The following is a 23,922-nucleotide window of genomic DNA, read 5'->3' as shown; positions in this document are numbered from 1 at the left end:
CCTTTGTCGAAACCTGCAGCTTTTACATATTGCGTTGCATGGTGACGTACATGAGTAGACTTTGCTTGTTTTTAGACCTGCATGAGTATGTGGCCGGGTAACATTGGGGTTGTGTGTGTATTAATATGTACTCCGTACTCCCGTTCTAATTCAAGACAAAAAGGCAGTTTAGCTTATGCATATACGAACCTGAAAGTACTCCACGTAACATGTTGCATCGTGGGGCATTGCAGGAATGGTATTTGCATTGTCAAAATACGTATGCATGCAGCCATTGAAGTCATTGCAAAGGGGCTTGTCCCAGATGTTTTCTTTGTCTTTCCATTGACTCCCAAGGAATATCTAACAATATAAGGATTCGTGGGACTGGAAGAAAAAAGAACGATCTCAGTTGCTATCAATCATTGAATAAAGAGCCATGGTTTCTTCTTTTCCTTTCGAGAAGAAAAGGGATGACAAAGATCATCGAAGCATCGCTTCGGTAGGTAAAAACGCTAATGAGACAACGTACTTGCTTGCGTTGGGATAAAAGAGACGAAAGGGAGGGTGTAAAAGAGTCGCAGCGAATAGCTGCAATAAAAGAGCGGTTTAAAGCGATTAATTTTGAAGCCGTAAACGATTTTCTACTATTCTTTCTCCAAGGCCAAATGGCAAAAGGTTCTAAATATCCATACTCCATCGATACGGTTGAATATGCCGAAAGTCGTCGAAATCATCAGCGTCCGCTTCTAGCCGCAAGCCAAGACAGCGCTTAGTGTTATCATCAAGGTTATTGGCATGAGTATTAGCAGCCCATATGGGTGTTAATGGGGTTCGAAAACGAAAAGCCTTTCCGCTATCAACAGTGTCGTTTGTCGATGGACGATCTTCGGCGTAGGTGGTGGAGGTTTTGTGTAGCAAGGCTGAGGATGATGCTACAAGGGGTTCACGTTGAAGAGCTCGGGGGCTAGGAGAATTAGAGGGAGAGATCAACGTAGGAGATGAGGTTAGGTGAACGTTTCCGGATGTTTCTGTGTTGGAGGGTAGACGGGACGATGACGCTATCGTGGAAAGTGGGGCACGGGGCGTTTGTTGTCTAGATATCGAGGATTCTAGAGAATCGGTTGAAGTCCCGAACGACAGGACTGGGCAAAGAATATCGCCTGACTGTTGCTCGGGAGTCCTTCGGTGACTGGAGGTTGTGGGTTGTAAGGCATGGGAGCCCTCGATCGGGTTAAGAGATATAGGTGGAGGTGATCGACCTGACAGCGGTTTACGTCCCTTATGAGATGGTCTAATGCTTGGGGAAAGCTCGGGTTCTTCAGGAATGGCTGAGGGCCTTTTGAGAGGGCTGGTATCACGACTTTGCCGTACCGACGTTTCAGCCCTCACCTTCCCTGCCATGACCTTCGCGCTGGGGGGAGGTTGTAACATCCACCGAGTTTCTGCTTTGCTTCGAGGGCCACAGACAACAGGAGGATGGAGATCGTTGACTTCTGGGTTCCGGGCAATGTAGTACTTGGACGAGTTGAAAGAATCTGATCGCCCTCGACCCGAAAGTCCCACCGATGACCCCTTCACCTCTAATCCCCACAATTCCTCATCTTCACGCTGATAGCGAAGCCTATTCCAAGCATCTCCAATAGGGTTCTTCAACGCATCTTTATCCTTCTTGAGGCCCTCCAGCGTTCCCGTTAGAACCTCCGGATCGGCCGGTCGCTGAGGGGAGGTCAGATTTCTCTGACTACTGGTACGGCTGGTGCCATTTCTATGTCCCTTTCGTGACGGCGGTCCGGGGCCGAGAGCAATCTCTTCACTCCAGTAGGAATTCGTGGTGAATGGAAATGGCTGGTGAAAGAAGACAGGTTGGTCTGTGACTATACCCTCCCTGCTCGGATCTCGGACGGTTCGTGCAGCCTCTCTCTTCCGCTTACGCCTGTAAAAGTACTCGCCGCATGGTGTACAGGAAGCGTAGTAGAACACTGCGGATTGTGCTCCTCTAAAGAGCCACATTCCGCGGCACTCAGACGGTGGAATGGCCGGAACTCGACAACTGACTGGTGGACAGGTCGAAAGGGTGCATTACGGAGATGGTGGTGGATTGTATTGCATGAGCTGGAGCACGGATCTGTATGGTCGAATGCACAGCGTTCTGCGAACATGGGTGAGGTCTATAGGGGGAAGCTTTTTTTTGGGGGGTCCTTTTGTCTATTCAAGGGAGGGGCTGGAAGTCGTCAGAGTGACCCGTGGCAACCGTAAATAAAAAAGACGCATGAAACCTTCGCCATCCGCCCAGCGTGACGAGATAAAGACAAACACAAAACGCCGGCGTATTCTATGCAGTGTTGAAAGAATTGATGGGTGTTGATGCCAGAGCAATCGAAGGAAAAGGAGAGCAGATCAAAGGAAAAGGAGGAGAATAGGGGATCAAATGGGCGAGTTGGGGTTGCAGCGAAGTGATGATGCTGCGATGGGGGTGCTTAGCGGGAAGGGGCAGAACCGCCGCGCTAGCCCGTCCAGGTTAGGCTGGAGGTTGGCGGGGCTTTCGGTGGATCCGAAACGCTTGGCGGGCGAAAATACATGACGAGGCAGTTACAACCATACGCAGTACCGCCGCGGCGGTTCCCCTGGCCCTTTACCGTGCCCGGGCTGCCATTGGCCGGCGCCGGCGCTAAGCATTTTGTAACCGAGCCTTTCCTCTAGTCAGTGGGCCGCGGGTAATCTATTTTCGAGCATTCTGTATCGACGTTTCCACGATTACCGGCCTCTCCTGCTTGTTTCGACTCCGGGAAGGGAAAATCCTCCGGAACGCTCACCCGATATCAGATCCGATCACAAATGTATGTATGTACATACATAACTGCGGAGTACAGCTATACCTCTGTAGATATGGGCGTCGTTGAGGCCATGTTGGAAGAAACATCTCGTAGTTGAGTCGCTCTGCACTAGGCTGCTCTGAGGGATTTCCTCGCCTGAACAGATCCACACACTGGCACCTAAACACCCAACCCGCTGCAAGTTCAGGAGAACCATGCAATTTCTCTAACAACTGATGCTTGGGCCTTCCAAGCAATTGGGCACTTGTCTGCCATTGCTTGACCGGAAAACGGTGAAATGCGGCATTTGTTTGCACCCATAAACTCACCTCCTTACGGTAAACCTGCGCCGAGACTGTGCGTATTATCGTCTGCAGGCCTGTGGAGGGGCCCTGTGCACCCTTTGCGTGTGCTCGGTATGGAGGTACAGTAGAAATTGGCCTGGGAGTTGAAAGCACGCACGCGACACAACACAAGAAGATTGGAGCATAAATTCCCCCTCCAAGTTATTATCCTATAATTTTTCGTATATGATTTTTATGTCTAGTTGTAAATCCTTTTCTGTAATTCGCTAGGTCGGTCTCCGATTCAGCCCCCAAAGTTCCAAGAAATTCCAGCAACAAGGCAAGGAGCATCAATCGGATTAGACGCAACCTCGCAAGCATTGCCAACATATGTCCTGGTTAACTATACGCTTGGCCCAATTGAATTAGCTGCATTCCCCTTCATATTGTTGCTCGGGCCCGACGATAGGTACATCAGACTTGTAACCCAGTTCACCACCTATCTTCTAAACAGGCCTGCAATTGTTCAATTGGCATCGTTTCGAAATAGTAGACATAGCCGCACACCTTCAATCTGCCGAACAAGCCGGGAGGGAATGCCGTACTCATATCAAGAGGTGTTTTTGACGAGATACGCCACGAAGGACAAAAAAAAAAAAATTTATCCCAACCTTATACTGCAATGCCCGAACTTCTCCATGGTATGTAACATTGTGCTAGCCAGCCGTATGCCCGGGGGAGCCAAACGCCTCGCTGAAAGACCATTATTATTTTGTTTTATTGGCGTTGCGAGTATGGACAAGGTGCGCCTCTCAATAATTCTTCGTTCCCTTGATGACCTCGCCTTTGACTTTCGACCAATCGATCTTCCCGTCTACCTCTTCGTCAATCTCCCCGCATATCACCACGTTGTCGCCACGAATCAGATATAGTCCATGGTCAACTTCTGAGCTCGGTTCAGGGTCATCTGGCGGCCTGATTATCCGCTCCACCGTTTCCGACAGGACGAGATTGGTGAGTTGGTCCGTGGAGAGAAGCGTGCCTATCAAGGTGCGGCCATCGACAGTGAGAACCAGGACCTTTTCTTAATTTGGCGGAAAGGGAAAGAAAGAAAAGAATATGTCAGCATCATCGTTTGAAAGCCGAGTGAGTCCAACAAAAAACGAAAAGGAAAAGAAAAAAAAAAAAAAAAAAAATTAAAAAAATTAAAAAAGAGGCGAACATCCATGACGATTCGGTCGGGGAGAAGGGGCATTGGGTTACCAACTGTTTATATAGGGCTGCAGAGACATGGTTCGAAAGTGCCCTTGATTTTATCGATAATGCTGCCCCCGGATTCACTAGTATAACCCTATGAGCCTTTCTCTTCCACGACGATGCTCTCCCTCCCAAACCCGCGGCGGCGATTGTCTGGTAGGTCTTGGGTTGAAGAAATCGCAAAAACAAGCTGCGATGGCTTTAGGGCAACAGTGAAGTCATAGCCTAAGTTCCGTATCTGAGAGCATCCAAGAAGAGGTAGCTTTCGTTTTACGTCGTTCTCAAAGCAGCAGCAACACAGCCGCGGTGCATAATGCCAGCGCCGTCCAACAACGGCGACCACAGCTTCCAAGACGCGCTGCTTGCTTAATCCATGCTTAGTCATCATTTTGGCACACTTTCCACAACAAATGGAGACGAAAAAGCAACTGTTTGGAAGATGGGCCAATCCTGTCCACTTTGGCTCGATTTCTATCTAGGCAGTTTGGTATGATGCAAATAAAAGGTCATCAGAAAATGAAGTATCCCCTAATATCCAGTTTCGCCCCCGAACCCAAACTCCCAGTGAAACAAAGCAGTAGAAGCAGCAACTTTCGCCTATGCCGAACGCTCGAAGGTCCAAAGAACTCCGTAAGACGCAAGAAAAAAAAAAATAGAAGTTATTTGCTGGGAGCAATGTAAGGTATATTGCGAGCGCCTCTCGCGACGATGGGCGTTGTAGCTACCAGACTAGATTCCCACACAAAGCATAAACTAAGCGCAGTTATTTAGACTATTGTGGTATCCATCATTTTCCAAAGAATGCCTCCCTTCCCTGCAATAGTTTCGACTACTTCAGGATCGTCAGATCTAAAGGCACACTGCTCCCTCGTCCTGCACGGTACAATTTTTGGCCCCCCTTAAAATCCCTAGGTTTTGGCAAGTGAGATTCATCCTGGAACTTAAACCTTGAATCCTGAACAATGATTCTTGAACGTCCTCCTGTAGTTGAGGTTGTCGATCCAGTGCTTGACCGTTGCGGACCAGTGCCGTTTGAGAGCGTGTAGGCGGACGGATCCAGCATCGAGCGCATTGGAGGTTGGTGTGCGGGACGCGCATTGTGGTCAAGGTGGTCTGCGAAGGACGGGGGACGAGAGGATAGTGGTGTGGAGAGAAGGGATGATGTGCGTGCTGATGAGGCAGACGGAGGGGACGCTGGAGGTGGAGGTGGCGGAGGAGCTGAAGGAGCCGTAGATGCGGCGGAATGTGAAGGTTGGGAGTGACCAAATGCGTTGCGAGCCGCTTGCATTGCTATGGAAGCGGCCGCCGCAGCCTGTCCGCCGTTCGCGACCGGTGGAGTTGGAGGAGGGGGTGGCCTAGGAGCCGATGTAGTAGGAGGTGGTGGAGGTGCGGATGGTGGAGCAGGAGCGGACAACGAAGGTGGCGCGGGGGGAGGGGGAGGGGCTGCGGACACCGGGGGTGCAGGAGGTGCGGAGACCTTTCGAGCAGAGCCAGGAACAGGAGGGGGTGCACGTCCCGCTCCGGGCAAGGGAGGTGGTGCGCGTGGCGGTGGCATGTCAGGAGCGGACTTCGCTGAAGCCGTTGAAACCGGCCTTGAAGATGGTTTCGGTGGTGGTTTCCGAAGGTTTGCTACTAAAGGGTTTATCGCAGGTGGTGTTGGGGCTTCTGCGGATGGCCGAGGCGGTGGACGCGCAGTTGGTAACTTAGGTGCTGTTGGGGGTCTGGGGGCGCTTCCTGCAGGTGCTGGAGGCTTCGGAGCCCGTGGTTCAGAGTCCGTTAGATATGAAGCGTCAGGTGCGGCTCCGGTATCAATTCCACCACGTTTCCTTAGCTTGGGCATTCCTCCGGCAAACAGGCCACCAAGTTGTGGAGCCGAAGGAAGAGCAGAGGCACCGTCGCCCATATGACCGTCTCGGCCACTGTCACTATTACTTCGCGCTCGATTTCCCCCAGGTGCAGTGGGAGGAGCTAAACCAGTGGGTGGTTTGAACATCCCGGGTATAGGCGGTGCGCCCCCGACAGGAAGACCGGCCGAACTCCCTGAACTCTTGGAAATCATTGGAGCCGATCTATCATTCGTCACCGTTTTCTTTAGGCTCTTGCCTTTTGTGATATCCGTTAATAGCGCAGACTGGTATCAAGGTTAGCCTACGGCTCATTCGCCGGGTATGCTAGGACGCTTACTCTGTCCTTGGCCACTGCTTTGGGGGGTTGCTTTGGGAGATCTCCACTCCTTGGTGGTCTTCCCGGTGGGGGAGGCGGCGCCGGCGGAGGGGCACCACCGCCAAATCCGGGCAGGGGCGGTGGTGGAGGGGGAGGTGGTGGTGGAGGTGGCATGGTGCCTACGGGAGAGGTAGAGGGCGGGAATGTGGTTTAGTGAGGGAGAGGCATAGAAAATACTGCACTTTATCGAGATGATAGTGTATATCGAAAAGCAAAATGGATATTATGCCGGCGTGTATTAGATGCCCCAACAACAAGAAATCAATCATCAATGAATCGCTGCTGTGGAGGCAGTCAGCTCACGATGTCGATGTGACGAGATGTTGGGATTGCTCGCTGCTCAATATCGTCAGCGTGTGGCGGTGCGGGTCAAGGCGATTAGATAAGCCACACCTGCACTTAGCTGCTGCGTCGGGATTTCACTGCATCATTGGAGCACAGAGAGCGTCGAGTCTCCGTGCTGCAGCAGAGAAATATGAAGCGCATTGCGCTTCGGGCTCCAAGAGGAGCTCGAGATCTGATATGTCAATTCTGCGAGTTTTCCACGTCGTCCCGACGATTGGCGATGCGCTCCCAGCCAGCACTCGTCGCACCGCACGCCCCACGAGCTTCCAGAAATGCCGACACAATTACGGGCCATTCGAGCAATCTCACCCTTCCTAGAGCGTCTCTACACCGGTTTGCTTCGAGCTCTGCGGTTTTGAAATCACAAGATGACCCAGACCTCATGCTTCGTGAAGTGCTGAAAGATTCACATGTTATGATAACTGGGACGACATTACCAGACGAAGAGACGATTGTACGCTTACTCGAACGTTGCAAAAGTATTACGAATATTGCTCTTTCGGATAACAATGCTGCTGCGCAGACAGCTCAGGATAATGCGACATCGTCGCTTCTTGACCTTGAGAACGAAAACGGGAGCAGTAACAAGCCAGCCCCAAAGAGGACTGTACAGAAAAATTTCCGGCAGAGAGCAACAATTGGGATCTCCTCTATGCTTAATGAATTACTGCGAGACCCGAAAGTTTTCATAACACCCAAAATCCTCCATGAATACACTGTGATCCAATCCCAGCTCAAAAAAGGAGACCACTTTCCCGAGATCTTTTCCCTCTACGCAAACAAACCCGCACCGCAAGTCAGCGGATCAACAATCACGTACCGTGCTGTCAATGCTAAAACACCGAAGAACGCAATACCACAGAAACTTGCCGATATGGCCCTCGAGGTTGCCATTGAGCAAAAGAATCTATCCCTTGCTCTCGCTATCGTTGACACAACTTTTTGCACGCCGGCTTTCCGCCGCGCTAAAGTTCTACAGCGGGCCTCCCTGCCTATAGCGGGATTAATCGGTACTCCCCCGGCAGCGTATATGGCCGCCAGCTATGCCTCCACTTTCCAAAACACCATGAATCCCACAACTTCAACGTGGATTGCCTTCTCTGCCATCCTAGCCTACATTACATTTACATCCTCAGTGGGATTGGTTGCTATTGCCACCGCAAACGATCAAATGCAACGTGTTGTATGGATTCCCGGCATGCCACTTCGACAACGCTGGTTGAGAGAGGAGGAACGTGCAGCAATGGATAGGATAGCCGTGGCTTGGGGTTTCAAAGATCCATGGATGCATGGTGAAGAGGAGGGAGAAGAGTGGGATAACCTAAGGGAGTTTTTGGGTATGAGAGGCATGGTTTTGGATAAAACAGACTTAATGGAAGGCATGGAATAAATCTGGCTTACATATGGCCCCATTATGACGAAATCTTGATAGAGTGTACAATACTAGGGCGATCTCAGTGCCATTTCTTAACCAATTACTGGGTGTCCGAATGAGAAGAGAACTACGACAATGAATAGAAATAGTCGGGATATTGCTTTTCATTCGTTATTTGCAGTAGATCGTAAATACACATCTATCGACATGATAATGCGGTCATACAATCCATGACAGGCTTAATAGAGTCTCTTAGGAGGAGACATGGTGGCCTTAATTGTCAAGCTGCCAACGTTTTGCCAACCCTTCTTCAACAAGGAGACCAAGTAGTTGATGGCCAACATAATGTTAGAGATCAACTCATCCTCGGTCATGCCAACGTTTCCAACAGCGACACCCATGCAGAGCACCTTCTTGAGCTGGAACTTGATGGTGGACTTGACATCGTTGATCTTGCCCGCGAGATCTTCGTTGTGGGAGATAGGGGTAGGGAATTTACCGGCTAGACACATTGTCAACGATGAACCGTCATGGAATATTGCAAATCGCGTTCTACCAACCTTTGGAGAGACCTGGACCCAAAAGACGGGGGATCTGCTTAATCAAAGAGTCGGAAGCAACAAAGGCATCGTATTTGCGAGCCAACTTCTTGATGAGCTTCTTGTTCTTGTTAAGCTTCTTCAAATCATCGGCGGACATGGCGTCAATGCCGTGGTGCTTGGCACGGTCAATGTCATGCTGGTCACCAAGAACGCTATCCGTCACAGTCATGCCATCAGCCAAAATCTAACCAGACTACATCCCACATATAGTTGTTCACGACATACCAGACGCTCATTCCAGGGCGAGGAACGGAGGGCAACTTGATGGTGCCGGAGAAACGCTTGTCACGCTGAGGATCATAGTTCTTCAAGCCGATCTGGAGCTCGACGGTTTCGAGGAAGTTTCTCTTCTTCTGGTTGTTGGAGTAATCCAGAAGTTGTTGCACGTTTTGGCGCACGCCAGCTGTTCGAGTTCCGTCAGTAACGGGCCTAGGCCAATTTGTCTATGTAAGCCCACTTACCGACTGTGACCTTGGACATGATGAATACAGTCTTCCAGAAGAATAACCTTGGGAGTAATTCTTATGGTGAGGACTTTGCGCTCGATATAGTGCTGACTTGAAGAACGAAAACTTCACGAGTTTCGCTTTCCAGCGGATTTGTGGAGCTGGGCCAGTTCTAGCCTAATAAGGGTTAGTGCAGCCCTAGATAGTTGTGCTGACTCATCCAGTTAACATTTCCCTGCAATTTCTGGGCTCAGCGCATAGTTGACCCAATCAACACATTCAAAGGATGGCTCTTCAAAAATCAATTAAAAACCGGTATAGATTGCAGCAGCTATTTTTTCGCATTCTATACTCCGTATACAACGTCTTTGATATTTGTTCTTAGATAGTCACAAGTTCAGTGGTCTTTGCCATTGCGACAGTCACAAGGTCCTTTTCCTGCAGCTCCTCTATTTGTGGCGCTCCCTCCAAGGCTTCAAACCCACAACTCTGATACAAACTGATCGCAGGTGCATTATTTGCAGACACTAAAAGACTGATATTGACCTTCCGGGCCCCAAAATTCATAGCATCCTTTCCAACTGTCTCCACACTTTTGACCACGAGCCTGCGGCCAATCCCTTGTTTCCGTGCTTCTGGCAAAACAAACATCGATGCGGCAAAGTACGCCGCCTCCCCACTAACGAGCGAAGACATGTCCAAAGTCGAAGATGGCCCCATCGAAGAAAATACTTTCCATGGGGAAGCTGATTCAGATCCATCCGCTGCAAGCGCCCGAGGGCCCAGAAGAACAACCATTCCCACCCATGGATGATCTGAGAGGAGCTTTAGATCATCGTCAATGTGATCATCCTCACAACCCTCTGCCGGCGACGTCCTATTTTTAGCAAGCGCCACGAAAGTCTGGGCCAATGGGTTTTGCAGCCGCCGAGCCCACGCCGCATCGTCAAATTGGCTTTCTCGTTCATAACTCGAGGAAAATGCTGATGGATCAGCCTGGAGAGCGGCCAGACGAGCTTTTCGGAAGTTTTGGCTTAGCACTGCGAGGGTCGGGGGGGAAATGTTAGTCCCCGGCGGAACTCGGACCACGGTAGCTGTTTTGGGATTCATGTTCATGCAGGGGACTGTTCAGTGGGCTGTTGTTTCGTTTGAAATGAGGGGACGATATTGGTTTCACCCAATAAATGTATACGTCAATGAAGCACAGCAATGTTTTGAGTGAGGGGAGGAAGCGACTCAGGACCGTCTTCCCACAGATCTCACGATATTTATGTTACTGCTGACAGGCTAACTGTAGTTAAGCCTGGTGACTCAAGGCGAAATCCCAGGCATGGCTCTGAGTCAATCTTTTGCCATCGAGCGTTCCATCGCATCGTATGGACCTTTTCTGAGACCCCCTGTCCAGGGCAGTGCCTTAGCGCAATCCGGAGAGCACATGAACGGAGAAGAACGCTCCCTGTCCACTAGTTAATGGAACGCAGCCCGCACTGCCTCGGCGGCAGGGTCTGGTTGGTATGGGCTAAGCGCCGGGCAACAGTAAGGCTTGCTTCCATGCAGCGCAGGCCTGAAACGTCCGCCACCTTGTACTCCATAGATTGCCTTCAAAAGGGAGTGAAGTCCGTCATTTTTCAGGGTGTCACGAATTTTTAGTTTCCCGGTTGTGAAACTTTTTCTGATAACAATCTGGAGAGTCCGTGATCATTTGAGTTTAGAATTGAGTTTAACTACCGAATCGTTCCCGCAATGGCGAATCCACACCCCGCCTCTGAGGAGACACCATCGATGCCAGATTACTACAACAAGCTCCCAAACTGCGAATCGTTACGAGCGAAGCTTTGCAATCTCGATGACAGTTCTGATTTCAGGCGTTGCCAGTACTATCTCGGAAGTGATGAGACGCGTAACTTTGTCGTCGATTTCGATGACAATGGCGCCTGGTGTGCTTTTAACATCGAGAAAGATGAGCTATCTGCATTACTAGATAGGAATGTATGTTATTTTATTGTTTTTCCCATAACCTAACTGTACAAAATCACAAGACGGATGTGCTAAAAAGCACGTACATACTAAATAGACATCGAAACCTTTTGAGACCAGATGGATGTAAGATATGGAATCGTCTAGCCAAGCGAGATATCTTTGATCATTGACCGGTTTGGATCTATAGTAATATATGGGCCCCTGAACGACAGGTAGAATTGATACAGGTAGTGTTTGCAGTTGCAGCGCATCTTCTACTTGTCGGACGGATAAACTGATGTATGCAGGCCCTTACCACCCGTTACGAAATGTCCCATCGCCTCGGAGGGTTAATGTGCTCGGATCCTTCGCGATCAAAAAAGATCACTCCCGTATCACCAAAGCTTGCGTGTGACAAGCCACACGCAGAGCATAACGAGGGAGACGACCTTTCCGAAACCACCAGATCGGGGGATATTGAATCAGGATCTCGTTTTGAAAAGCTTGCCTCAGTGGAAGGCCCCACATCCCTTGAGAAATCAAAAGAGTTCGACATGAGTGGCTTCTCATTCTCACAACTGGTAGACAAGATTTGGCACTTTTCGTCAGTGGACTATGGAAATGAGTGTATGGCTTCACAAAGAATATTCCTATTCGGGCCATTTTGCTAATTATAGCAGACACCTGTATAGGATACAATTCTCTTTATGTTGTTCCCAGTGTTGCATTCAAGCAGCCCCCAGGTAGACCTGATGGGAAGAGAGTTTGGTCTTGGCTTATAGTGTGCACCGACGGTAGGGTTATTCGAGTAACCAAAGTTGCTTCAATAACACAGCTGACAGTGCAAAGGGACTGTTATCTCCATCCAGGAAAACCCTTTTGCCCAGGAAACGTTGAGCCCCGACCAGAGACAAGCCGCCTTGAAAGTAATCCGACGTAATACTGGTCTGATTCTTTCTGGGATATCAAAACAGCACAAAGAGAAAAAGAAGCAAAATCCGCTCATGAACACGCACATTAGGAATTTTTCTAATGCTTCCTCAGATATGAGGATCAAAGAGGGTGAAGGGCCCAGCTTGCTCTTCTACTATATCTTCGATGATTGGGTAACCAATTATGGCTTGGTCATAGGAAGAGAGCATTCGTACAGCTCCGCCCTTGAAAAGTTGGTGAGTAGTTTTTGCCGGTTCCAAGAAACCGTGATTGAAGTAGGCTGACACCAACCAAGAGAACCGATATGCTGGAAAAGCCCCAAGTAGACCTGATAACGGACCTCCACGGGATGGGAAGAGAGCTCGCGATTTTAAAAAGACTATATCAGAGTTACGAGCTCATTGCCACCAGAATCCTTAATCGACAGGGGCAGATGATGGAGCAAACGCGCAGAGTTAATACACGAACGGCCAGTCAAGTCCGAGGCCTGCACAAATATACTTCCGAGCCCATGCGAAACGAGAGTTGGAGATCGTTTCCCACTGAAAGAGACTGTGACGAGAGTATAGAAGATTTCGGGTTACAACAGATCGGAGGAGCGCCGTTGAAGGAAGCGGCACTCAACCGTATCGAGCGGCTTGCCGACCGAATAAGACTCTATGCTTTGAGTGAAATCGAGGAGTGTCTGAATGAAAAGGAGACCCTTACATTTTTGGTAAACAGTCATTACCTCCCAGTGTCCAAGTAATTTTCGAAATCTAACTCGTGTTAGGTTTTCAACTTGATCGCAATCAAAGATTCGCACGCTGTCGGAAAGCTAACCCGAAGCACTGTTCTACTTTCCAAGGTAACAATTCTTTTTCTACCAGTGAGCCTGATGACTAGTTATTTTTCCACGGAGATCGACGATCTCAAGGCCTCTTATACCGCCAAAAATTATTGGGTCTCCTTCGCAGTGATCATGTTCTTGTCCGCTGCAGGACTCTCTTTGTTCGGATGGATCCACAATGTTATTGGTGGCAAGTCAACACATCGGTCTATAAAAAGGCACTTCATGCAGGCGCGGAAAGCTCTGCAGCAAAGGAGGGCGAAGAATTACTCGTGATTTAGAGGGTCCGACTTTGGTGACGTCGGTCTTTTTCAAGCAACTTTGGTCTATCTTTCCAGTCTTGGTGAAAGACATTTTGGAATATTTATGATGCAGTGATATGGAGTATGACGAATGGAGTCTTATTATTTGTGGACATAGAGGGAGGAATCTCATGCAGTTCAGCTTGAAATCACTGTACGCCATGCAAGTCAGTAAAATCTCTAATCCAATAGGCCATGATGAAGCGCAGTCTCCTGCATTCTGAAAATGATGAGGAAGAATAACACCTAGCTTCTCTAACAAGTGTTCATGCAGAGCATTCCGTTCAGTCCTGCAGCTCCAGAACCTGATTAATTTTGGAGCCTGAGAGCTAAAAACCCTTTCGAATATTCACATGTGCCACTTAGAATTGAGAAAGTGGCCTCTTGTCAAGGAACCATTGCTGATCGCAGGCTGCACCAATTCCAAACAGAAATAAAAACGATGGCTGAAGAAGGATGATGAGACGAATGCTATTCTCATATTTTCTCCCGAGCGAAAGCAGTGTCATTCAGATTGCCTCCTCTTGTTTTTCTGTTGCTTTATCGTGGAATCACGCCTTTTTTTTGGTGTGGTGGGCTAGTTTGGGTGGCAGAAGGGCCTTGGCTGGGCAAGTGTGGGAGAGTGACAAAGGCTACGCTGAATTCCTCGACCTGACATTCTCCCCAAAATTTCCATCTCCATCAGAACAACTGTCAATCACCGGAAGATAGGAGACCTCTTATCCTTCCACTCAACCACTACATTGAACTTTTTCTGACATTCGCCCCATCCGGCACTCTTTTCCTTGTGAGTTGATGCTGTTTCTTGTTTTCAGCCCTCTGTCAAAGTTACAAATGGACCCAACCTGTTCTGTCCCCTGGATGCCTGCCCTCCTCATTTCACGTCCCTCCACCTCCCACATCAGCCACCTGTCCGCTCCCCTTTAGAACCCTCTTTGCAAAACTTTTACCAGGCACGTCAATATTATTGGTGCATATGCTAATCTGTTGCCCTGTTTTCCATCTACGTTTAGATCTCTTTTCCTACCTCTTTCTACGACGACACCACCAAGATGGGTATGACATTCTCAAAGCTGTTTGACAGCATATGGCGGAAGAAGGAGATGAGAATTTTGATGGTCGGTCTTGATGCCGCCGGAAAAACCACCATCTTGTATAAACTGAAACTCGGTGAAATCGTCACGACTATTCCCACAATTGGTAAGTGTTGGCGTGGCCGCGTTTGCATCCAAAAAAAAAGACGTTGGGAGAATCCGGGGGTAGACGCTAACACATGCTGGTACCCGACAGGATTCAACGTCGAAACCGTCGAATATAAGAACATTCAATTCACCGTGTGGGACGTTGGTGGTCAAGACAAGATCAGACCCCTTTGGAGACACTATTTCCAGAACACACAGGGCATCATTTTCGTCGTTGACAGCAACGATCGTGACCGTGTTGTCGAGGCTAGAGAAGAACTCCAGCGCATGCTTAATGAAGATGAACTCCGCGATGCCCTCCTCCTTGTCTTTGCCAACAAGCAAGATCTTCCCGTACGTCTTTGAACAATCCCTCCGATGTACTGGGCGCTACTAACGTGATTGCCTTACAGAATGCGATGAGCCCCGCTGAGATCACCCAGCAGCTCGGCCTCCAAAGCTTGACACGACGTGCCTGGGTAAGTCGTATCTCTCCCGTCATGCAGCGTCAAGCATAGCTAATCCGTCCCACAGTACATCCAATCCACCTGCGCTACAACCGGTGATGGTCTTTATGAGGGTCTCGAATGGTTGGCCAACGCCTTGAAGAAGTCCGGACATGACTAAATGCTCTCCAATGATTGATGTGTAATGCCAACAATTGGGATTACGTGTTGCGTCGGTGCGGAAATGTGGGCTTGGCGGTACACGTTTTGATAGGGTCCTTTGTTTCTCAAACCTGGCGTCATCTCTCTTACTTTCCGCCTAGTATGATTGTCGTGCTTTTACCTCTTTATATTTTGTCTCCTTTTTATAACCTTACTCGTTGTCAATTGAAGCCCTGCTTTATTTATATACACATCGGGGTGTCTTTGTGTCAACGAAGGGTGCGTCGTCTTTGGCCTGTCATATGTGTGCTCAAGCCTCGTACAAAGCTGCCCCGTCAAACTCACTACAACCCTACCAGAGCTTTGGCTGTCTAGTATTCCTCTCCACACCTTATACTCTTTTTAGAAGTGTCATAATTACGGGGAAGAAGTCGCAAAATAATTGTACAAAGCACTTGCCGGCGTTACTTTCCGTCCCGCGGGGGTTTGCTTTATTCCGAATCATTTTTGGACCGGTCGGAACAGGAATTAATACATCGAATCATCTCGTCTCTTGCAACTTGGTTTCAGTGGCATGTCCATTCTTTTGAAATGTTTTGGCGGGGTTAGTGTTTTGGGTGGAACGTACGCCGAGGTGGCAAACAAAAGCTATATAGGCTTCGATAAGGCACTTAATTGCATCAGCTATAAGTTTCAATACATTCATCGGTTGGTAAATTCGCTGCATATCTGAAGTAAGGAATCTAATCCAATACTAGATATGGATTTATCTCTATAGAAACCGAGCAACGAGGCACAACGGGGTGTGAAGACCGAGGACATTTAAAGCAACAAGAGTTATAAAGAATTTAAAAAAAAAAAAAAAAGGGACCTTAATCTAGGAAATAGCAACCCGCCAACTTCGTTTAAAAGGTTTGTATTAATTGGTAAATTGGTAAGGTATTTGAGGGATTGCGGGCGACATATTTGCTTATGTACGTAGTAGAGTGCTGTGTGTTTGTAGGAGTCTGGTATCAAAGAAAAGAAATCATGTCAAAATCATTCAAGAACCCGGGCATATGCGCTTGCCATTGCTCGTTGGTCATCATCGTGAGGTCATGAAATCGTTACCAAGCCGTGTTCCTTGTTCACATCGATTCCATGGCGTATGCGGCCGTATCAGGTCGTGTGGACATTTTGGTCAATTCATAGCCGGATTCGTTTCTGCCTGAGAATCACCGTGTGTCGCTCGCTGAACTTGTAGAGTGGCAACCTTGTGGGTACAGCTTTGAGAGCGCGGTTCGATACCCGTTACCCACCACGCAGCGGCATGGACGATCTGTATCACACACTGCAAGTCCTCTATCGTCTGGGGCGCGTAGATCATTACGAATCCCGTAGGCACAAATCTCAGCTTCCACCACCAGCTCTCTCTCGCTAGGGGATGGCGTTCTCCCCATCCCTTATCGATGATGTGTTTCACGTCCAGGGGGTGAAGTGTTAGGTGGAGACTGCCGTCGCTTGGGTGAGAATGACATACTTCGCCGTTGCAGGTCGGCTGGTTCCTCAGAGTCGGAACCGAAAACAGACCAGTACTGTGTTTTTCGAAGCATGAAGTATCAGTGTAAAAGCGGTCGGAATTATGGACGGATATATCTTTGATTGCGGCTGCAAGCGCTGAGTACATGGCCGAAGTGCCTCGCTGGGTTATTTGACGCTGGGGAGCGATTCCCGCGACTTTAGGTCGGGATAAACTCCTTTTGGGCAAATTCTGTAGAATGCCGGCATGAGGGTGAAGGTCGGGAGGTAGATAGGGCGGATCTAGAGGATCTCTAAGCACGAAGATCTGTAGTACACAGATTCGAAGGTACCCCCTAAAGGTCGAGGGCGTACCTCCTGGGCCTAGGGCCAAGAAGGCATGATATCCGCTGCGTACCCTCCGAATGAACAGCGTCAGAACCAGTATTGATATTGTAGAGAGAAGCGTAAGCATGAGCGGTGAAGAGGTGTATGAATCCACATCAATAAGGACCATGTATCCGGCGCCAAATTGCTGCGTGGACGAAGAAGCTGCCTGTTGATGTCGAGGTGGTGAGCGTGATTTGCCGAAAACCCAAGGCACAAGACCGACTAAAATTCTCCGGACATCCAACTGCATACCATTTGTGCTTGAGTAGGCTGGAAAGGTAATCATAGAACTTCGTGATTTGAAGTAGAAAACAAAAACTCCTCTTGCATTCGGACTTGAAAGCAGGGGGACAGAATATATGAACCAAATAGAAAAAATCATGAGAATATAAACGCAATATCAAGAAGGATGGTTCCTCGTCTTTATCACAGGGCTCATTGTGTGATTGATGCAGAATCGGCTCTAACAGTGAACCAACACGGCAGGTGAATTCCAATGCCTGACTGGTCATGCCCAAGGATTGATCGATTATTAACGTTTAATTGCATGAAAACTGTGTTCAAAGCTATTAGCATGATTGTTTCTTGCAGCTTCGGAATTGGCCTAGGCCATTGCTAAACAATGTTGTGTCTGCATGACACATATGCCTTGTTCAGATGACATCCAGGCCGCCCAGCCTAGTTAAATTTGGGTGAAGGTGGAGTGAGTTTGTCACAAATTGCCACTCTTTTTCAGATTTCCCACCATAGATCCAAGATGACGCGCCTTGTTTCTTTATTGAATGTCGGGTTCTTGATGGCAGTGTCTCCAAATGCGATTAAGAAAAGAAAAAGAAAACTGAAAAGTCCAAAAGCTGTTCCCCACACAGCTGGTGCAGAAGCTGTAGATGCATAGATTTGTCCTTTCAGCTTTATGTCAGCTTGAAGGGAAAGTCACTTTGGATGTAGCTTTCAGCCATCCGCTGGGACCAGTTGGTGTGTTTCTTGGATTCGATACCACCATGGAGCACGGAGACGTTACGCAACAGCCAGCGTCAGGGCCCCACGCAGAGCCATCTCATCGATCCACGTTCATTAGGGACGGAACAGTTGCCAAAATCTCCAACACTATGGACGATTAGCTCGCATACTCAGCCCAATTTGTGCGGTGTATTTTGTCATCGATAGCTCTGGATTCCTCGACGCTGAATGGTACCCATCCCACCTGTCAGGCCAGGACCGTGGCTAGGGATCAAAATTGACCTTCATCTCACCCTAGTCTGACTCAACATAGAGCGGTTAATCTCTTTACTCCGGGGTGTAGAGGAAGAAACTTATATGTCCAAAAATTTTGGAAGTCTCAAAATCCCCACTTCTACGAAGGAGACATGAGAAGGATTACAAGTAAGGAATTCGAAAATCGAAGATACCTACATATCCATCCAGTGACAGTTGGGCCTCAATAGCCGCTAGCTAACATATTCTCGTATGTTTTCGCCAGACACCCGGCATCCGCATAGTTTCTCCTGAGTCCTGCATCACACTGTTACCTACCCTGGTTCTTCCTGTAGCATGTGCTGCTGTCCTTTTGCCTCATCACTGTCGTCTCCCTATGATAAGAGGCCACCAATGAATTGCTTTTCGATATATGTACGGGGTACGTACATACATATATCAGCTGTGACACTTTTGCAAACAAAAATAGTTGCTTGCCGCGACTCATATGGACCCTGTATGCTGTTTACCCCCAGATTTTAGATCGAACCAACTAATTCCGGGGGAGTGGGGTGGAATCGATCTGTCAACTCGGCTGTTTCTTCAGTCACTGCAGGAGAAACACGAAAAGTTGTGTCCACAAGTCTTGTCGGCATTTCAGATCCTCAATCCAGGGCCATACGAGGCTCAGTGCTGGCATTGGATAGAAACGTTTTTGTAAGTCATCTGATGCATTACTCATTTTGTCCCTCCATGCCAGCTCAAATGCTGTCGCTGGACAGAAGGCTCATTGAATGCATCCTCCATGCAAAATGTCGTGGATTCGATCCTGTGTGGGTGTCCAGCCGACATCGTGGATTTGTGGATAACGAAGATGCCGCGCTTACCTCATCAAATAGGCTATTCTACATTTGGATTAGTTAGATTTCTCGCTGAGTCATGCCCGAGGATGGCGCCAAGACGTGGTTGCCGTGGTGAACGCGCTCTCACACTAGACCGAATTAGGTATAACCTCAACCAATCAAAACGGCCAACGGGACGGGCGGGTCTCGAGTCTGGCGCTGCGATTGGTGGAGGCCTTGGCGACTGTTGACTCGCGTCCGTTCCGTGAGCGGAAGGCTTGGACGACAGAGGCACCTTTGACGTCAAAGGAACGACTGAGCAGCCCCGGACGTCGATTGTCTCGAGAAGATTCCCTACCTCTCTCCGGTGGCTCAAGCTTCTAATCTCATCCTCCTCTCTGGCGGATCGCTCTGCGTCGCCAAAATACTACTTTCGCTCATCTTCCATTGGGTGAATCTAGTTCGCGGGGCGTTTGACGGCTGTGAGATGCTCGAGTGACAACTCTCGCCAATGCTTCGACCCGCGACTTAGCCTGTGATTCTGGTACGATTTTTTTTTTCCCCTCTTCTTTAAGCCAGGGCAGCGCAATGGGCAAAAAAGATTCATCACATCGGGAGAAATACCCGTATCTCTCTCGAGAATCGTCCTTCGAACGCGATGAAGAATACTACTCTTTCTCTGACTCCTCTTATGGAACGTCGGACTCTGCAAGACCAATACTGCGCCCTCCAATACCGCGCAAAAGACCCGTATTGCGGCCTTATCGTTTCCCGCACACTGTGATGAGATGTGTCTGCCTGGGAGTGTTTTGTGCATTGCTCTTGTTCGTCTTTGCCCTCTTTAGGGTTACTCTGATACACACCTTTATCAAGCCCATTGAAATAAAGCTCCCAGAGGGTGAGCTGCTGCCGAGACCACCACAGTGGGAGAGATTTCCCTTTCTCAAGCGATATTACGGCGGTATAAAGACGTTAGTGCCAAGACAGAATAATGTGCCTGAATACCCTGGCGAGGAAGTCGACGAAAAAGTGAAGAGCGGTAAAGGCTTGCCCACAGAAGATAAGAAGAAACGGGATTCTCAGCTCTCCAGTTTCATCTTTGATCCATATCCAAATTATACCTCCCCAGAATACATCGCTAAATACGGCAGTAAAAAGGATTGTTTTCTCGACACAGCTGAAAAGGTCTCGGTCCCATATGTCCGCCATTACAATGGCGTCCCGAAGGGATTTCCAGACGCCATAATTGGTTCGAATGAGTTGCTCGGAATCAAAGACGACATTTGCTTCGATCGATTCGGGAGGTTAGGTCCTTACGGCTTGGGATACGGTTCCAGATCTGGGGGCAGTGGTGCCGGACTTGAGGGTGAGAGGTCTGGGATAGAATCTGTTTGGGAAGACGTCCCTCCTGTCGATTTTCGGGGTATCCAATGGGCAGAGGTTCAAGACCGTTGTGTTTCCGCGAACCGACACCGTTTTCCAAAACCATCCAAACCGAGAGTTGACTCTTTCCGGACGCTTCCACTTGCAAAACGACCCGAGGGTGATCAAAAGGGAACTGAGACGGTTCCCGCTAATGTCACGATTGGAACCGACCGTCTTCCTCGGGTTGCATTTATCATTCGCACGTGGCACGATTTCAAGTATAACAAGGAGTCCATCATGTACTTACGGTCGTTGATATCCGAACTTTCTTTGATATCTGGCGGAGAATATATGGTACATTTCCTTATCCATGTACGGGATGACAATCTTCAAATTTGGGCCGACGACGAAACATACAATCGCGTTTTGGAAAACGCCCTTCCCAAGGAATTTTGGGGAATGGGGAGTCTGTGGTCGGAAAGACAGATGGGACTTATTTATGGTGGGCTTGAGGACGCGTTCGTCCGAGGTCTACCAGTTCATGGTGTTTACAGGAGCGCATTCATGCCACTACAATACTTTGCTCATCAGCATCCGGACTACGACTTTTACTGGAACTGGGAGATGGATATACGGTACACAGGGCATTGGTATCACCTACTCCATAAAATCTCGGAATGGTCAAAACAGCAGCCACGCAAAGGGTTATGGGAGCGAAATTCACGATTCTACGTTCCCAATGTCCACGGATCGTGGGAAGATTTCCGACAAATGGTCCGTGTACAAACTGAAATTGGAACGAATAATCCGCACAATATGTGGAGCGCGTTAAGGAAAGATCAGAAAAAGGGCTACCGACCATCAGAGCTCCAACCCGATAAGCTGATCTGGGGGCCCGAAAGACCTCCGGCAGAACAAGATATCCTCGAGGTGGGCGGTGAAGGGATACCGCCAACGACATACGAGAAAGATAAGTACGAATGGGGCGTCGGCGAGGACGCTGACCTCATTGTTTTAAACCCACTGTACGATCCCGAAGGAACAACCTGGCTTCTGAAAGATGATGTCACCGGGTACAACAGGAGCCACGAGTATCCACCGCGACGAACGTCGATCATAACAGCATCTCGTCTTTCACGCAAATTACTACATACAATGCATCGTGAAACTACCATAAAGCGACACACCATGTTCTCGGAAATGTGGCCCGCCACAACATGTCTTCACCACGGTTTCAAAGCCGTGTACGCCCCCCACGCTGTCTACATAGACCGACGGTGGCCACCGGTGTACCTGGAGTCTATTTTCAATGGAGGCAGGAATGGAGCCAGCGGTGGTTCACGAATGTCAGTCTTCGGGGACCGCGAACATAACTTTAAAGGTACGACGTGGTTCTACTCGGCGGGACATGCCCTAAACCTCTGGAACCGATGGCTTGGGTATAAAGTGAACAATGACGGCGGTGAAGACTTTGAGCTCGCTAACGAGGGGCGCATGTGCCTTCCACCGATGCTGTTTCATCCGATAAAGGAAGTGAGTTTGACCATTGACAGTAGTTGACCCGTGACCAAAAATCGGAGCTGGTGTTCCATGGATTGTTGATGTTTCAGAAAATGCTTTCCGATCTATACGTTTTCCGCACTTTTCTGTTTTGTTTTAAAATCCCCAACGAATGCTCCGTGTTCAGTGCTTCTCACTTTAGTCAGCGCCGTGGGATTTCGACTTTCGAGAAGTCGAAATCCACGATCCACAGAACTTAAAAGATTTGAGATCAGATCCCGGCTGGATCTTTTTCTGTGGCGAAACTATTTTCTCTACCAAGCAAGAGGGCTTGGGGATAAGGCTATGCATTCCATGGTTTCACTGTAACTCGATTATGAACAGTTTTTATACATCCGAGCCAAAGGCGTGGCGATGCGCATATGTGTTTCTTTTTTTAGGAGGTCAGGCCTGGTGTTAATGGGGAATCATCATTCTGCGGTATGCATCAAGGAGTTTATGTGGCCATGGGAAATTGTTTCTAAGCGGGGTAGAAGGACCAGAATTTCTTCCACATGCATATGATGTACTCAATAGCTCTGTGAATAATATTTTTCTTTATATGCGACTAAGACTCCAAAGATGACTTCAAAGTTAATGAACCAAACCTGGGAGCAGGGAGTTAGAATGTTATGTCGGAGTACGGGATAAGATTGCGAGCCTATATATCTGACAATCAACATCATAATGTATATTTCCCGACTTGCTTTTGAATGGACGACGGGGCGCATGCTCGGAAGAGGCTGAGGGTCTGACGGCCCCTTAACGAGGAGCCGAGAGGAACCCAAGCCTACCTTGGCCTGCTGGATATAGTTATCTCTGATGCTACATTCCACATCCGACGGTTCTCGATTTGCTGGGCGAGCAGGAAATCGCCAGTCCATCCCACCAGCGGACTGGTATGTCTTTCTCGTGCGGAGGCAAAAATTGGCCTCCTGAGAGGGAAGAGGTGTTTCAGCTAGGTCTCCAGCCTGTACTCCGTGCTCCGTGTTTATGTTGTTCGTTGCGATTTTAAAAAAATTGTCGCTGGTAGCTTCAAGATGTCCATAGAAAAAGAGAGAGAAAAGTTAAGAAGGGCATGGAGACACCAAGACCAGCTGACGACGGAATACACAGTTTGGGGGTTTAAGGTTATTCAGAATGTTCACCCTGTCCAAGAATATGCATAACTCAAGAGCACTGCGGGACCTCGCTCGCCACCTTGTGAAAGGAAATTATGACAAATTAAAAAAACCAAAAAAAAAAAAAAAGGGTTGGTGGACGGTGCTGCATGATGCTTCCCCATCTCCTACGATGCGGTGAAATTATCTGCTTGATCTGCAGGTAAACCATTTTGCCGGTGATATGCTCTGTAACCATGCATATGTATGTACGTCGTCGTGGGGAAGCTTTTTTGAAACAGGCACCTTGGTAGCGCGGGGCCTCGAGCCATGTCCGAACATCCTGTGCAGAACAATCAGCTCCGTGCTGGCTGGCAGGCAGAATTTTGGCGCTTAACAGCAAGATGTCATTGCACCAGGATGGAGTGCCTGAAAGCCAAGCTCCTAGCTCGCCAGCTAGCCAAACCGCTAAACATCCGGCGGCTGCAAGCTGCAGCTCTTCCCCAGATGTCGACCACAATTGGCCAGTCAGTTGTGTGCAGCACACCCGCTTTGACACCAAGGAGCATGTAGGTGTGGCCGCTTCTGTGACGGCGATGTTTCGGGCAAACGGGCAGAAAGTGGGTGGTCTCAACGCCAGTGGGGGCTTGACCGGTTTGACCAGACCGGCCACCAAACTGTGGTGACAGTGGCGGCAGTGCGGAGAGAGCAGCTGGGTGGAGGGGAACGCCCATTTGCTATTTTTGGTGATTTTCTTTTTCTCTTGTTTTTTTCTTTTTTTTTGTTTTGTTTTGTGTGAAGGGCTGCTGTGTGCATGAATATTTAAGGAAGCTGTGATCATCTTTCTTTTCTTTTT

General features: G+C 48.8%; 12 protein-coding genes across 12 annotated transcripts; 6 read left to right on the top strand and 6 right to left on the bottom strand.

The window, feature by feature from the left end:
* Positions 1-305: 305 nt before the first annotated feature.
* On the bottom strand, positions 306-2,378 carry CIMG_07005 (uncharacterized protein). Its single transcript, XM_001243108.2, has one exon. The coding sequence runs from the start codon at positions 1,990-1,992 to the stop codon at positions 661-663; it is 1,332 nt and encodes a 443-aa protein (XP_001243109.1). The 5' UTR covers positions 1,993-2,378; the 3' UTR covers positions 306-660.
* An 898-nt stretch (positions 2,379-3,276) lies between these two features.
* On the bottom strand, positions 3,277-4,626 carry CIMG_07004 (small nuclear ribonucleoprotein Lsm8). Its single transcript, XM_001243107.2, has 2 exons — positions 4,347-4,626; positions 3,277-4,163 (listed from the first exon to the last, which is right to left on the bottom strand). Exons 1-2 carry the CDS (start codon positions 4,369-4,371, stop codon positions 3,892-3,894), a joined length of 297 nt encoding a protein of 98 aa, XP_001243108.1. The 5' UTR covers positions 4,372-4,626; the 3' UTR covers positions 3,277-3,891.
* A 539-nt stretch (positions 4,627-5,165) lies between these two features.
* Positions 5,166-6,847, bottom strand: CIMG_07003 (uncharacterized protein; the record flags this gene model as incomplete). Its single annotated transcript, XM_001243106.2, has 2 exons — positions 6,521-6,847; positions 5,166-6,467 (listed from the first exon to the last, which is right to left on the bottom strand). Exons 1-2 carry the CDS (start codon positions 6,671-6,673, stop codon positions 5,166-5,168), a joined length of 1,455 nt encoding a protein of 484 aa, XP_001243107.1. The 5' UTR covers positions 6,674-6,847.
* A 160-nt stretch (positions 6,848-7,007) lies between these two features.
* CIMG_07002 (uncharacterized protein) lies at positions 7,008-8,440 on the top strand. Its single transcript, XM_001243105.2, has one exon. It carries the CDS (start codon positions 7,035-7,037, stop codon positions 8,292-8,294), a length of 1,260 nt encoding a protein of 419 aa, XP_001243106.1. The 5' UTR covers positions 7,008-7,034; the 3' UTR covers positions 8,295-8,440.
* CIMG_07001 (60S ribosomal protein L1) lies at positions 8,409-9,429 on the bottom strand. Its single transcript, XM_001243104.2, has 4 exons — positions 9,343-9,429; positions 9,107-9,284; positions 8,840-9,033; positions 8,409-8,781 (listed from the first exon to the last, which is right to left on the bottom strand). The coding sequence occupies exons 1-4, from the start codon at positions 9,359-9,361 to the stop codon at positions 8,519-8,521; spliced, it is 654 nt and encodes a 217-aa protein (XP_001243105.1). The 5' UTR covers positions 9,362-9,429; the 3' UTR covers positions 8,409-8,518.
* A 279-nt stretch (positions 9,430-9,708) lies between these two features.
* On the bottom strand, positions 9,709-10,437 carry CIMG_07000 (uncharacterized protein; the record flags this gene model as incomplete). The annotated part of the gene is made up of 1 exon (XM_001243103.1): positions 9,709-10,437. The coding sequence occupies one exon, from the start codon at positions 10,435-10,437 to the stop codon at positions 9,709-9,711; it is 729 nt and encodes a 242-aa protein (XP_001243104.1).
* A 538-nt stretch (positions 10,438-10,975) lies between these two features.
* Positions 10,976-13,324, top strand: CIMG_06999 (uncharacterized protein; the record flags this gene model as incomplete). The annotated part of the gene is made up of 8 exons (XM_001243102.2): positions 10,976-11,316; positions 11,402-11,430; positions 11,495-11,534; positions 11,595-11,913; positions 11,967-12,080; positions 12,136-12,455; positions 12,515-12,934; positions 12,992-13,324. The coding sequence occupies exons 1-8, from the start codon at positions 11,071-11,073 to the stop codon at positions 13,322-13,324; spliced, it is 1,821 nt and encodes a 606-aa protein (XP_001243103.1). The 5' UTR covers positions 10,976-11,070.
* Positions 13,325-14,033: 709 nt separating this feature from the next.
* Positions 14,034-15,606, top strand: CIMG_06998 (ADP-ribosylation factor). The gene is made up of 5 exons (XM_001243101.2): positions 14,034-14,137; positions 14,364-14,550; positions 14,641-14,885; positions 14,945-15,010; positions 15,066-15,606. The coding sequence occupies exons 2-5, from the start codon at positions 14,403-14,405 to the stop codon at positions 15,156-15,158; spliced, it is 552 nt and encodes a 183-aa protein (XP_001243102.2). The 5' UTR covers positions 14,034-14,137; positions 14,364-14,402; the 3' UTR covers positions 15,159-15,606.
* Positions 15,607-16,039: 433 nt separating this feature from the next.
* Positions 16,040-17,630, bottom strand: CIMG_06997 (uncharacterized protein). Its single transcript, XM_001243100.2, has one exon. The coding sequence runs from the start codon at positions 17,406-17,408 to the stop codon at positions 16,320-16,322; it is 1,089 nt and encodes a 362-aa protein (XP_001243101.2). The 5' UTR covers positions 17,409-17,630; the 3' UTR covers positions 16,040-16,319.
* Positions 17,631-18,973: 1,343 nt separating this feature from the next.
* CIMG_06996 (uncharacterized protein) lies at positions 18,974-19,446 on the top strand (the record flags this gene model as incomplete). The annotated part of the gene is made up of 2 exons (XM_001243099.2): positions 18,974-19,139; positions 19,226-19,446. 2 exons carry the CDS (start codon positions 18,974-18,976, stop codon positions 19,444-19,446), a joined length of 387 nt encoding a protein of 128 aa, XP_001243100.2.
* Positions 19,447-19,650: 204 nt separating this feature from the next.
* On the top strand, positions 19,651-22,449 carry CIMG_06995 (uncharacterized protein; the record flags this gene model as incomplete). The annotated part of the gene is made up of 1 exon (XM_001243098.2): positions 19,651-22,449. The coding sequence occupies one exon, from the start codon at positions 19,651-19,653 to the stop codon at positions 21,985-21,987; it is 2,337 nt and encodes a 778-aa protein (XP_001243099.2). The 3' UTR covers positions 21,988-22,449.
* Positions 22,450-23,396: 947 nt separating this feature from the next.
* On the top strand, positions 23,397-23,816 carry CIMG_13096 (uncharacterized protein; the record flags this gene model as incomplete). Its single annotated transcript, XM_004445375.1, has 2 exons — positions 23,397-23,635; positions 23,756-23,816. The coding sequence occupies 2 exons, from the start codon at positions 23,397-23,399 to the stop codon at positions 23,814-23,816; spliced, it is 300 nt and encodes a 99-aa protein (XP_004445432.1).
* Positions 23,817-23,922: the final 106 nt, after the last annotated feature.

The sequence above is a fragment of the Coccidioides immitis genome, assembly GCF_000149335.2.
Source record: "Coccidioides immitis RS genomic scaffold supercont3.2, whole genome shotgun sequence".
NCBI lineage: Eukaryota > Fungi > Ascomycota > Eurotiomycetes > Onygenales > Onygenaceae > Coccidioides > Coccidioides immitis.
This window is presented reverse-complemented; position numbering and strand designations above follow the sequence as displayed.